At 56.0% G+C, this 13,779-nt stretch overlaps 4 protein-coding genes across 4 annotated transcripts; 2 read left to right on the top strand and 2 right to left on the bottom strand.

The window, feature by feature from the left end:
* Window positions 1-757: 757 nt before the first annotated feature.
* Window positions 758-2,456, top strand: BKCO1_1500099 (glycoside hydrolase family 10; the record flags this gene model as incomplete). The annotated part of the gene is made up of 3 exons (XM_020271362.1): window positions 758-994; window positions 1,093-1,206; window positions 1,257-2,456. The coding sequence occupies 3 exons, from the start codon at window positions 758-760 to the stop codon at window positions 2,454-2,456; spliced, it is 1,551 nt and encodes a 516-aa protein (XP_020132047.1).
* Window positions 2,457-5,058: 2,602 nt separating this feature from the next.
* On the bottom strand, window positions 5,059-8,878 carry BKCO1_1500098 (rna polymerase ii second largest subunit; the record flags this gene model as incomplete). Its single annotated transcript, XM_020271361.1, has 2 exons — window positions 5,059-5,224; window positions 5,277-8,878. The coding sequence occupies 2 exons, from the start codon at window positions 8,876-8,878 to the stop codon at window positions 5,059-5,061; spliced, it is 3,768 nt and encodes a 1,255-aa protein (XP_020132046.1).
* A 596-nt stretch (window positions 8,879-9,474) lies between these two features.
* On the bottom strand, window positions 9,475-10,551 carry BKCO1_1500097 (zinc-binding dehydrogenase; the record flags this gene model as incomplete). The annotated part of the gene is made up of 2 exons (XM_020271360.1): window positions 9,475-10,461; window positions 10,519-10,551. 2 exons carry the CDS (start codon window positions 10,549-10,551, stop codon window positions 9,475-9,477), a joined length of 1,020 nt encoding a protein of 339 aa, XP_020132043.1.
* Window positions 10,552-11,116: 565 nt separating this feature from the next.
* Window positions 11,117-12,587, top strand: BKCO1_1500096 (ubiquitin-like protein; the record flags this gene model as incomplete). Its single annotated transcript, XM_020271359.1, has 2 exons — window positions 11,117-11,569; window positions 11,628-12,587. 2 exons carry the CDS (start codon window positions 11,117-11,119, stop codon window positions 12,585-12,587), a joined length of 1,413 nt encoding a protein of 470 aa, XP_020132042.1.
* Window positions 12,588-13,779: the final 1,192 nt, after the last annotated feature.

Below are 13,779 nucleotides of genomic sequence, written 5' to 3'. Positions count from 1 at the left end.
CCCCCCCCCCCCCCCCCCCCCGACCTCCTGAGCTCTGGCATCAGGCATGTGGGCTGGCGGCGCGCACAAGAGGGCTTGCCGAGATTTGAGGCGATTTCCAGGATCTGTTCAGCTCCTTTGATGCGCACATCGACGCTGTCATTCGAGGCCCCTGACCAGGTAGAAATCAACACAACAGCAGCGCTACGTTCCACGCGATTGCGGGAAGTACTGAAAAGACCGTTGTGGCTTGGCCGGGATCAGCCAGTGCTCCCTCGGCGCTGGCTGTGGATCATGCAATCGAACGGGCGTATCTATCCGCCGTCGCGCAAGCGTTGCCTTGTGCGAGAGGGGCACTAAGCTTGACATTTCGCAGGCTAGCATGCATCTGGCATGGGCAGTGCCCGGCACTCAGCCTGACGTGCACGACTCACAGGCCCTTTGTCGGCCCAGAATAACCAAGCAAGCCCGCATCCTTGATTATCTGCATCCAGCAATCGCAAATGAAATCAGCCACCATAGATCGTTCATCTTCTATAATACCCTTGCACCCCCAGAACCCCATGATCTAGCTCTCGACCCTGTGTGGGATTTGACTACCGTGACCAGATCCTCGCTCAGCCACAATCGGGCTCGGGATCATCCCAGACTGAAGCGTCATCGTCAAGAGCCATCGGAGTGCAAACGCAGACCGGAGTTTCCATTCGGCGCCATCTGCCAAGGCAACTTCCGTTCGTCATCCCTTCCCTACTGCAGCACGCACGCCCTGAGCGCGGCCATGGTCCTGATAAATCTTCAGACCATGAATGACTTCGAGCGCTTCCGCCAATGTTCTCCTCTCGACTCTTTGGCACACCACTACCCTTGGGCCGACCGATCAATGTCCATGGCCGTCTCCCACGCCATGCGTTCGGACCTTCGCAACTGTCCAACCCGCCAGACGCGCAATGTTGGTCCTTCCGACCCCGAGCCTGAGTCCTCCAACCAGCCCCCGAGACGTCGCATCGCCGTCGCTGTGAGTTACTCTCGGAGCTTCCTCTGGCCCTTGCGACTCCGTGCGGGGCCTTTCCAGCGAGCAGCGCATTGTAGCACCGAGACTGACGGGATCCATAGTGTGCTCGCTGCCGCAAGAGAAAAATCCGCTGTAGTGGAGACCCGGGAAACAACACCGGTTGCCAGAACTGTCGCGCCGCCGGCGCAGAAATCTCCGCCTGCCAGTTCAACAGAGTGCGCCCACGCCCTTCTGATGCCGAGATTGCTCCATCTAACATGCACAGGTCGGGTCTTACGTCCCAAGGCCCAACGTCTACACCTACCCAAACGCCTTGTCAAACCCTGCTCTCTCGATGAACAACATGTACCACGGCCAGTCCAGCGACTACTCCTACGCCTCACATCCGAAGAGCGTGCTCCCCGCAAAGTCGTATGCCCACTACGGCGCAGTGGGCTACAGCGACGACTCTCCAGCTGATGCCTATGCGTATCAGCCTCTGCAGGTGCCAGGGAACGACATGCTTACTACAGGATTCATTGGCGGTGGGCAAGAGCCTATGCGAAGCTGGAGTGCCATGGGCCAGAAGCAGCCAGCGCCAAGCCCCATCTATCTTGATGAGCCGTCCACGGCTTCCTACAGCAACCTGCAGCTGCCGTACCTGAGTACCACGCCAGTCACGCGTCAGCCGACCTTTGCTGCAGACAACATGTCGGCCTTCAGCATGAATTCGCTGCAGTCATCCTTGGCCTCTCCCCCTCCCCCTCCTCACCTCCCACTGCCGTCCTCCATTGAAGATCGTCATCTGCCAGTACCTACAGCAACACGCATGCAGATGACGCCGTCTTCTGCGCTGCACCTGAGATCTCAGCAACCATCCATCGCTTCTGCTTCCAACGCTCTGTCCTACTCCAAGTCATCATCCATTGCATGGAATGCGGATTCTGCGGTGCAGGAGAACCGTCGGCCCACTCCAAGCGGCCCTTCACACGGCCAAGTAATGAGCACGCCGGTGAACAAAACGCCAGCTACCTCATCCCTCCAGGACTCCGTTTTCAATGGATATATGCCCATTTCGAACAGCAGTCCGGACAGCTCGTCCAACCCAAGCTCCTCGACCGTATACACTCCGAGTACGCTATCCGGGGCCACTCCCTCATCCCTGTCCCTGAATGAAAAGTACGCAAATTCTGGAGTCAATGTAGTCCAGCCTACGTCTTCGACCAGGGAGGATGGTCTTCCAAGGAATGACTCTACGACAAACTTCTCGTATTACGCCACTGATGCGTCTCCCGGCAAACTTACCTCATCCGATGACCAGTCGTCTCAGGGACATAGACTGGTAAGCGGACAGCGGTACACGCCTCTCCCGCCGTCGCACACCTCTGCAGGACTGGAACAGCTGCGGAGAGAGTCCTTTGACGATAGTCACGCCAGACCAACTCACAGGGCTTCGGTCTCAAGCCTCAACGAGCCACGCTATTGAGGCGCAATCTCTCGGTGCAACAGTTTGGGGTGTTGTCTCAACATGGTGCCTGCTGGATCATCATCGCCGTTCAGCTACAGCATCGTACAGATGATTCTGCGCTGACTTTGTTCAACTCAATGCACAACCAGCTGCATGCCCTTTCAACTTCTTCCTCATTGTTACTATCTATCTTTTTGTCTTATCTTCTTGGTTGGTGTTGAGGTCGCTACTTGACTTCGTCGCGGCCATTAACCTCTGGAATATTTAGCACTTTTCATTTGCCTTGTCTTTCACGCGACGCTAGTATCACTTTCACAAGCTAGCGTGTTCAAGCATCTTGCTCCATTTTTAGTTGCATGCTATGCGGCTGCTTGGAGGGATATAAAAGAAGAACGGGGCAGCAGTCCCCCGATCAGCACCATTCTCTTCTGCTCGTAGTTCCCATCAGTATAGTTTCTGTGTCTCTTTCTCAATTCTCACTTCGAAAAAAAGAGAAACCGGGCGCGTGGCGAGACAAACATGGCGGCGCGTACTGGAATATAGCTGGACAGGGGGGTGTACGAAGAGGGGTTTAAAAACGGCATAGGCCAAGAAGCACACAGGCATGGAATCAGGCGCGTAAAAGGTTTTCGCTTTCTTTTCCTATACTGTCTACGGACAGCAACATCGTTTTCTCATCATCATCATTGGGGGGTACCAAAAAAGATGGAAAGGGAAAGGTACGGCCGTATCTAACGGACTTGGAGTGGAGTTCAACGTGATCTTTTTCTTCTCCCACCTTCTCTCACTAGCATGCTTATCTTCTATTACCTGATATTTAATATGACGGTCGTTTCTGGCGGTGATCCGTATTTTACCTACTTCTTTCCACCTTGCTTTCAGCTCTCAAACGCCAGGGCCTCTCTTTATATTAATCATGATCCCAATCCACATACAGCCCGTGTCTGAGCCCTGACTCTCGCCACACAGTGAAAATGATTCAATCGCGGCTTCTCGCATATGTTCGCTAATTATTCATAAACTGATACTCTAACCATCTCGATACCCATTTTCCTGAGTGAACCCCGCTGTTCCACGCCGCCCCCCCCCAAACAACATGCACACCTCCACCCTCCTACCCTCCCTCCATCTCGTCCACCACACCAACCGTGCCCAATCTATGCATATCTTTGCCAAAGAAGAAAAGCCACACACACCGCCTTCACCGTCGCCACCCCCCATTTGAATCCCGATGGCGCGAAACTGAACTGGTTCGGCTCCGCCCCTGCAGGACTAGGCTAGTTCCATAGCTAGCGACGGACGACGGACGACGGACGGCAGGCTCCGTGCAGCCTTCTTTCTCCCCCCTCCGACTCAGCCGCCGCTGGCCGGGGAGGAGGAGGCTAGGGGCTTAGCTAGCGCGAAAGAAGAAAAAGAGCCTCAGAGCAGGGGCGGGGGGCAGGGGGCGGGAAACGACTAGGTAGGTGCATACATATGAAATGTGTGAGACGGCTCGGTTTGCTGACCCGATTACCAGTCGTCGCGTTCTGCTCTTCTTGTCTCGCAGGCGGCGATTCTTGAGAAAGAGAGGAAAAGACATATTTTATACTTGGCCTATCGGCTTTGAAGGTGGAGAGTGTAGGACCGTCACGGCATATTGCGAGTGGGAAGGTGGCGCGGCGGTGAGGTCGAGATTTTGGGGGGGGGGGGGGTGGGGGGGGAAGTGGAAATGCCCTTTCAAACTGTCTTGCGCCTTGGAGGCTTTCGGAGTAGAACAAAGAACAAGAGAGGGAGAGGGGAAGACGGAGAGCGGCCACAGAAGCTCAAGATCAAACAAAGGAGAGAAAATATAAAGCAAAAAGTGGAGAAAAGAGTGATGGAGATGTGGCAAAGGACGACTGGTCCTTGCGTGCGTGGGCGGCATCTGAAGCAGCGATTCTTGTGGCAGATTTCTTCTCACAATGCAATGATGGGCTAACAAGCTGATTCAGCCATAGTCGACACAACGAAACAGCTCAGACTAAACTACACATTCAATTTTTTTTTTATCCATTTCCATTTCCAACTGTCAAGCTTATGAGGTATGAACGTCCAGAAATACGTAAATCTTCCATTTAAAAACGGTCATTAGTCAGACCTTCTGCTGCATCGACGCCCCCCAGGACCAGTTTTATCCGGCCTCATTGCTGTTCCGAAGCAATTGCTTGCACGCAATAGCACTTTTGCTCTCGCATCCCCTTCCCTCCTGATGCTCTCCGCTCACTTACGTTTCAAAAAGAAAAAAATACACCTCCCCTTTCCAACGCCCTGCAAATGCTCAACCCGTTGTTTTGTGATGAGTGTCGATGAAGACAGAGCCTTCCAAAGGTAGAGATGAGAGGATTCTGCTTTGCTTTTGTTTCTGTGGAGAAGCCAAAGCGAGAATGGTCGAATGGGGGAACAAAACCTCCGACCACGTCCCGCACCCCGACTCAATGCTTAGCCTGAAACTCCCACGTCTGTGACCTGTCGTAGGACTAAAAGCCAAGCGATGCCGAAACAGCACGGAGGGTGTGTGCCCCAAGCGACCCAGGAGGAAACGCTGTGATGAAAAGATAGCGATATCACGTCATCTTGTCGCCTTGCAACCATCTCGGCTGGCCTACTGCCTGACACTGTATCCACTGCGCTTGGTGTACATTCTCGACGCAATGTTCATACTTGCCAACTCCTGGAAGAGTAGCTTCGCGGCGTACGGAATGTAGATTTGCGCGATCTTGGTCTTGTTCTTGCACGGACGGCACTCGAACTGGTTGCGTTTGAGGTTTCTAAAAGTAGCAAAGTCAGCAGTGGCCGAAGAGGGAAACATGGGTGACTTACGCAATAGGGGTCATCAGGCCGCAAATCTCGCAAATGTGGACACGATAAGCGTCCGAGACTTCAAACAAACGCTCCTTCAAGAAAGCACTGGCTCCGTGTGAAATCATGCAATCACGTTCCATCTCTCCGAAACGCAGACCACCGTCACGCGCACGACCTTCGACGGGTTGGCGAGTAAGGATTTGGACCGGGCCACGAGCGCGCGCGTGGATCTTGTCGTCGACCATGTGGCGGAGACGTTGGTAGTATGTCGGACCCAAGAAGACTTGTGCGGTGAGCTTCCTGCCAGTGTGACCGTTGTACATGATCTCAAAGCCACGGCTCTGGTAACCATGCTCGCGCAAAAGCGCCGACACTTGCGTGACGGTGACGTCGGTGAAAGGCGTGGCATCACCTTCCTGACCACGAAGAGCACCGACCTTGGAGAGCAAACACTCGATCAAATGAGCAATAGTCATACGGGAGGGAATGGCGTGAGGGTTGATGATGAGATCGGGAGTGAGACCCTCGCGCGTGAATGGCATGTCTTCGTGGCGGTAAGTAATACCAATAGTACCCTTCTGACCGTGACGAGAGGCGAACTTGTCTCCGATCTGAGGAATTTTGGTTGTTCTTGTCCGGACCTTGACAAATTTCAAGCCGTCGCTATTTGTCGTAAGAAGCACTGAATCAACGATGCCGTTCTCGGTGCTGCGCAGTGGTGTAGACACATCACGCTTGATGTGCATCTTGGTCCTCTGGCCTAGTTCCTCTGCGTCGGGGGCGATAGGGGCCGTCTTTCCAATGATGATATCTTCACCGGAAACGCGGACACCGGGGGCAACAACACCATCGTCGTCAATCTTGTCGTACGTCCCGTGCTTGAGGCGCATGGTGTCGCTCCGCATGGGCTTCTCGAACTGCTCGACCACAGCCATACCAACCTTCTTCTCTTGGTCGGTGTACGAACGGTAGAAGAGACTGCGGAAAAGACCACGATCGATACTGCTCTGGTTCATGATGACGGAATCTTCCTGGTTGTAGCCAGAGTAACAGGCAATGGCGACGATGGCGTTTTGGCCGGCTGGCAGCTCGCGGAACCTCAAGTATTCCATGGAGCGAGTCGTCGCAAGAGGCTTCTGGGGATAGTACAGGACGTTGACCATCGTATCCATACGCAACTCGTAATTCGTGAGACACACTCCCATGGCCTGCTTACCCATAGCAGACTGGTAGGTGTTACGAGGCGACTGGTTGTGATCCGGGAATGGAATGATGGAGGCACAGATGCCCAGGATCATGCTTGGGTGAATCTCGCAATGAGTGTACTGCTTGACGCTGGGATTGGGAGGCGGGACGACTCGCTCGTGAGGGTCCCTGTTGCTCTTCGTCTCCTCATCATCCTCGTCAACGATGCCCTGACGAGCTCTGTGATGCGCTCTCAGATCGTCAGGTGTCATGACAATCATAGCCACCTCTTCTTCTTCGGCATCCATGTATTCGACCACACCGCTGTGCAGCAGTCCTTGCCAGCCGTATCTCTTCTCTTGCCTCTCCTCATCGGACAAACCGGAAACGTCGATTTCTTGGTCCGCATCAAGCTTGTCGATATGCTCCCGGGTCAATGCCAGATTGCCCTTGTTCTGGCTGAACGGATCGTCGTCGATGATGAAAAGAGGCCTGCACACACGACCCGCATCTGTGAAGATCTTGAACTCCCTGTCACGGACATCGCGAATAAGACTCATCTCCGGGGAGAGGGTGCCATCACGACGCAGCTTCTTGACCACGGAGACGAGCTGAGTAGGATCGCGATGGACACCGACCCAAACACCGTTGATGAAAATCTTGGTGGCGTGCGGGGAGACGTTGGGCTCGTATTCTTCCAGAAGTTCCATGTTTCGCTGGGTCATGAAATCCTGAATAGGAGTGACGTCGCTGCCGACAGTAACGTTGCACATCAAGGACAAGTTCTTCACCAGACCGCAAGCCTGACCTTCTGGCGTTTCTGCCGGGCAGACAAGACCCCAGTGAGTGTTGTGCAGCTGACGCGGCTTTGCAAGCTTGCCATCACGGCCAATAGGCGTGTTCGTGCGACGCAAATGCGAAAGGGTAGACGAGTAGGTGTATCTGTTTAGGACCTGCGAGACACCAGCCTTTGCCGAAGCCGCCTTCTTCTGGTCTCCCCAGTTACCGGTCGCGAGCGAATATTTCAGGCCGTTCGTAATGGTTCCCTGTTTAACAGCGGATTGGAGAGAGAAAGGGCGGCCAGCCTCAACGCACTTCTTGAGATAGCTGAACACGTCCCTGGTCAGCTTCAGGAAAAGCGAGCGGAAGAGATTGGCCAGAAGTGGCCCAGCAAGGTCCAGACGCTTCTTTCCAAAATGATCTCTGTCGTCCTCATCGCGGCGTCCAAGCTGGCATTGAAGCAGGCGGTAAATCATGTATCCGAGGAAGAAGGCCTTCTTGGTCTCGCTGCCCTCGGCTTGTGAGATATGTGGTAGGAACTCCTTCTGGATGATGTCGCGAGCAAGCTTCACACGCTCACGCTTGGTGCCACCGGTGCTGGGGTTGCTCCCTCTCCTTCCGATGAAATCCAAGGCGCTCACTCTGTCCTGAATCAAAACAGCCTCTTCAATCGACGGCCGGATCGCTTCCATCAGCTGGATGTCGTTCTTATCGAAGCAAATATGGCTAATGATGTCCTCATCGGAGACTATACCAAGGGCACGGAAGACGATGGGGATCGGGACATCGGACTTGACGTAAGGGAGCGTTGCGTACAAGACACCACCCGGTGCTTCCTTGAACAGCTGAGCCTTCTTGTAGAACTTCAAAGTCATGGAGGAAAGCAGGCGTGATCCCTTCTCGACAGCACTCCTGATCTCAGCAATCCATGGTGTCGGGCTTCCTTTCTTCGTGAATACTTGGACGATGTTTGCCGCACTTCGCTCTTGAGCGATCAGCACCTTCTCACTGCCATTGATAACGAAGTATCCTCCCTGGTCGTATGGGCACTCGCTGTGAGCGTAGAGCTGCTCGTCAGTCAAGTTGCGAAGGCCGCAGACGAAGGACTTCAGCATGACCGGTAGCTTTCCGAAAAACACATTTTCCTTCTCAGTTTCGCGGTCAACCTCCCACACCAGCTCGGTAGCACCTGTTGCTTCATCGTCCTCGTCAATGTCACCGGATGGGGCGATGGGCCGCTCGCGGGCAATCGATGTTTTTGTGCTCATTTCGCTGATCATGGCAGATGAGTAGGTGAGGTTCCGCAGGCGCGCCTCGTGTGGGTAAAGGTCTCGCGTCACACCACCGTCGGTCAAAGAGGGACGCGCCATCTTGACTGCGCCAAAGTTCACTTCATACCGCCTCTTAATGATCGGGTCCGGGTCACTCTCGTCGAGCGGTGGCGTATGATCCAGAGTGATGGCGCCCATGTTCTCGACGACATTAGGCAGAGTGTTCTTGACGAACTCGTCGTAGGAATCGATCTGTTGGGCGACCAGACCTTTCTCGTCGAAGAAGGCAGAAATGACCGTCCAGCAGTCCTCCGCCGTGATGGAGTCCTCAAAGTCTTCCTCGTAGGCCATTTCATTGTCATCGTAGCCGTCTGCGTAACTCATCTTGGCGGCAGGGTGCTAGCGACGGGCACCACTGGCGGGGACGGTAGGTGGTCTTGGTGTCAGAGGTGAGGCAGAGGTGCGCGCCAGAGCGCGTCGGAGTGGACTGTATCCCGCTGGAGCTTGCGCGCAGGGGCAACGGGCGAGCAACGGCTGATGCGTCGGGCGGAGGAAAAGTGCAAGCGCGCAGCGTGGGGCGTAGCGGACGCGCGAGCGCAGGTGGGAGGAGGTGGAGAAAGGTGGACGGGGCGGAAGGCGAGAGTGTCCTCAAAGAGAGGTGAAGTGCTGCACAACGAGAGATCGCCGCCGCCCAGCCGCAACGCGCACGGGCCAAACGGTCGTTACTCAGCGCACACTAGCGCCGAGGTATACCCACTCACAAGGCAATGAAGGCAGCGGCTACGATACTTCACACGTGCTTGAGCGAGCGATTTTGCTCAGCCACGGAGCAAGGCAGCATGATACACGCTCGAAGAAAACAGGCTTGGCGCTCATGGCAACCCATTTGGGTTGAAAAAAATCAGGCGAGCATCGTGTCGTCTCCACTGAACCATATTGGATTCGCTATGCAGATTTGTCTGGTCCGGCACCGAGCGGATCTATAGCTTGCTCTGGCTCCCTTGCGGAACTTTGACCACGACTTTGCCCCACGTGTTTCTCCCGGCCAAAGCACCCAACGCGTCAGGCACACTCTCGAGGCCAACAAACTCTTTATCTGTGAAACAGGTTCCTCTGAACTTGCCGGCCTCCATGAGGTCGAAAATGCCCTGCCATACCTTCGCAGCAACAGCCGGGTCGCGGGCGGCCTGCGCCCCCCAGAAGAGGCCAACAACGCTGCAGTTCTTCAGCAGGATGCGATTGGTTGCGACCTTTTCAATCGGCCCTCCAGCAAACCCGATGACCAGAAGGCGCCCGTCCCATGCAATGCACTTCATTGACTGGGCAATGAGACCGACCGAGTCGTAGACAATGTCCACGCCTCTGCCTTTTGGCGTCAGTTTCTTGACCAGATCCGGCCAGTTCTCTTGCCGGTAGTCGATGACGTGGTCGGCGCCAAAGGATTTGGCAACCTCCAGCTTTCGCGTAGTGCCTGCCGTAGCGATGACAGTGGCACCAAATGCCTTTGCAATCTGGACTGCGGCAAGTCCAACGCCACCGGCTGCGGCGTGGATCAGCACGTAGTCGCCCGCCTTGATGTTCGCGCGGTTCACCAGGCCGGCATAGCTGGTCGGGGCGGTCACAAAGAGGCCGGCTGCGTCGAAGAAGCTCCAGCCCGTGGGCATTGGCAGGATCTTGTCTTCGTCAACAGCGATTTTGGTAGCATAGCCCCCCTGCGAGCCGCCGAAGACCTTATCGCCGACCTTGTACTTGGGGGTGCCGCCATTGGAGAGGGTGGCGGGCGCGTGAATGACGACGCCAGCGAATTCAGAGCCGGAAACCCAGGGGAACGGCGGCTGGGTCTGATATTTGCCCTGGACTTGCAGCACGTCGAAGAAGTTACAGGCAGTCGCGTGGATGGCGACTACGTATTGGTCCGGCTTCGGGGCTGGGTCCGCGAGCTCGCTGACCCTGAGCTCGGACGGGGCCTGTGTGGATGGCAGTGTTCAGCAGCTGCTTCCAGAGGGGATGGGACATGGACGAACCTTGACGTATTTGGTGACCTGGATGCCGCGCATTGTCGAGTTTCGCTTGCTAGTAACCACGGAGGTCGAGCACGGCGGCGGGGCCTGGTTTTGACGTTACGGCGGCCGCGGGCTGGGGAAGCTCCCCGCAGACCGCACGAGCAGCTGCCGAGGTTGGGGGGTCAGCCCGAAACGAGGCTCAAGCGCCAGGTCGCCAATGACGCCGGCTGGAACATCAGCGTTGGGCGGCCCAGAGGCGCTCGGCAGGGCCCAGCAGACCAGCGCAGCGCGGCGTGCGGGCGGACTCGGCGCCCGGGGCCGTGCTCGCGCGCTCTGCATGGAAGCACGGAAGCCTCAATGGAAGCCTCCAGAGCTCAGCCCCACGACCTCACGCTTTCCGGTTCCCTCCTGAGCGCACTCCCTGCTCCCAGCCCGTCAATCGCCTGCCCCGCTGCCTGGCTCTGGACACGCCGCCGCCGCATCGCCGCGCCTTCCCCTTCGGTCTCTGTAGCCGCGCAGCGCACCGGCCAAGCGCCTGTCATCATTGCCTGCGTCACATCGCTTGCCGCCACCCCTCCGCCCACCCAACCTCAACCCCAACACCACCTCACCCGCAACAATGGCCGACGACGCCGGCCAGTCGGACGAGTACGTGACCTTCAACGTCAAGTCCTCCAACGACGCCAAGTACACTCTGAGCCTGCCGCGCACCACCACCGTCGGCGACTTGAAGGCGAAGCTCGCAGCCTCCGAATACGCCGATACGCCTGCCGACCGCCAGCGTCTGATCTACTCGGGCCGCGTTCTCAAGGACCACGACACTCTCGACTCCACTAAGATCAAGGATGGCAACACGATACATCTTGTGAAGAGCGCAGCGAGCAATGCGCGCCAGAACCCCACCAGCCAAGGCTCCGCTGCTGCTGTCCCCGGCGCCGGCGCCCCCAGGAGCAACGTCCCAACCAGCTTTGCCACTGGTACCGGGAACGATCCTCTGGCCGGCCTCACCGGCGCCCGTTACGCCGGTATGATGGGCCTTCCTGGTGCCGGCGCGTTTGGTCCTGACGGTGGGGTGAGTCTCGCCCCCATTCTCGCTGTCATGTGCGATGCTGTAGCTAACGTACAGACAGATGGGCGCGCCGCCCGACCCTGATCAGCTGCTGCGCCAGCTCGACGACCCCAACACCCTCCAGCTCATGACCGAGGCGATGAATAACCCCATCGTCATCCAGCAGATCCGCAACAGCCCCATGTTCCGCAACAACCCCATGATGCAGCAGATGTTCGATAATCCTGCTTTTCGCCGTATGCTCACAGATCCGGAGGTAATAAGGCAACAAATGCAGATGGCGCGCTCCTTTGGCGGTCTGGGCGGCCCCGGAGGCGGCAACAGCTCATTCCCGGCGCCTGGTGTCACCAACACCACTCCTCAAGGTCAGAACGCAGACAACAGCACGGCCAGCACAACGACTGGCGAAGGCGCCACGGAGACACCGAATCAGCCCAACACCACCGGTCCTACAAGTCCTCCGCCCAACCCTTTCGCCATGTTTGGCAACCCTGCCGGCGCAGGTGCAGGCGGTGCAGCAGGTAACCCCTTCGCTGCTCTCTTCGGCCCCCCTCCCACCGGCGCGCAAGCCCCCGGGCAGAACCAAGAAGGCCAAGGTCAGGGTGCGCCTCCGGCGAATCCCTTCGGCAACCTCTTCGGCGCCGTCGGCGCCGGCGCCGCTCCCGGCGGCCAAGCAGATCCCATCCAGACCGCTGCACAGAACTTGATGCAAAATCCTGAGGCGATGCGCGCAACGATGCAACTGCTCGGTCTCGGTCCTCCTGGTGCTGAGGGGAACACAGGCGCTCCAGGTGGCGATGCGGGCGCCGTTAACCCCTTTGCCGGCTTGTTCGGCGGCGCCGGCGGCGCCGGCTTTCCCCAGGCACCTCCGGATAATCGGCCGCCGGAGGAGCGTTACGCGGATCAGTTGAGGCAGTTGAATGACATGGGATTTTACGAGTTCGAGAGGAACATCCAGGCATTGAGGAGGAGCGGTGGTAGCGTGCAAGGCGCGGTGGAGTATCTCCTCAATGGTTCATAAGCTGGATGCGTGGGATGAAAAGATGAGCTGCAGGATAGAACGAGGGAGCGTTTGGGGAGAATGGTATCGATTGCTTGAACGAGGAGGTGATATACCTTTTGGCTTTTCCTCTTTTTAAAATTCTTCCCGTTTCGGAATCAGCCATCGAACGGCACGAATCTCTGCTCCCTCGCTATTACGTGTATACTTTTCTTGCTTGGATTTTCTTCATGGGAATTCGACACGCAATAGCGTTGATGACTGGTTATCGCTTTTTCCTTGATAGCAATGACGGGGAGGAGATGGCTCTTCTGGCGCGCAATTCGCCTATGCAAGTGATGCGTGCTTCGCCTCCTAATACTTGTAACGGCAGCTTTTGCTCACTTGATGGAGAACGAATCATTTCTACTAGTAACATGCTGATTCTCCTCGGAGCAGTTTTCGATATCAGAAGCGTTACTCTGACGTTGCACAAGCACCTCTTCATGTCTCGACCTAAGTGGAACTTTTGATGTGTGAGCGTGCAATGCGTTGTCGTCCAGGTGGAGCGGGCTTGTAACGGAGAAACAACGATCATAGACGTTATCCGTCTATGCTTGAAGGATCGAATGGCGTGCGGATTCGGGCTACTTCTTTACCTTTCCATGCTGGAGCTTCTGCTGCACGTGAGTTCGTGCTTTGTACTGGAGTCGGCATTTGGAAGTGTTGACTCAGGTTCATCTGAGTTCCGCCCAAAGATAAGGGCTTCTGCCTTGTGAGTGTGTTTTCTTTCAGTTTCTCGTATCATCGGAACATCCTTGCAAACCAGACGTGTAGAATAACACCATATGCCCCGTAGACCTTTGTTGATAGTTGTCATACCGAACACTGATCTGCACATCAGGTAAATGGGCTACAAAGACGGAATAGAAAGACAACCCACCTTCTGGGTCTTTAATAGCACCATGATGGTGCTTTTTGCACCGCAAGATCACTCCGATGCTGTGAATAACCATACGGAATGTATATATAAATAGTCCTAGTGGGCCCCCAACTCAAAACTCACAGCATATCGCACAGAGATCAACATACAAGTAATCGTCGAACGGGACCAGTCCTCAGATACTGAACAACACTACATCCGATCTTCACCAACCTACTACACAATGAGCGGTAACCAGTGGCATCACAAAGACAAGAGCGGCCCCTCATATGTAGGTGCCAAATGCAGTGA

This window comes from Diplodia corticola (assembly GCF_001883845.1).
Source record: "Diplodia corticola strain CBS 112549 chromosome Unknown scaffold15, whole genome shotgun sequence".
NCBI classification, from domain to species: Eukaryota; Fungi; Ascomycota; class Dothideomycetes; order Botryosphaeriales; family Botryosphaeriaceae; genus Diplodia; species Diplodia corticola.
Note: the sequence above shows the minus strand (reverse complement) of the source record. Positions and strands in the feature narration are given on the sequence as shown.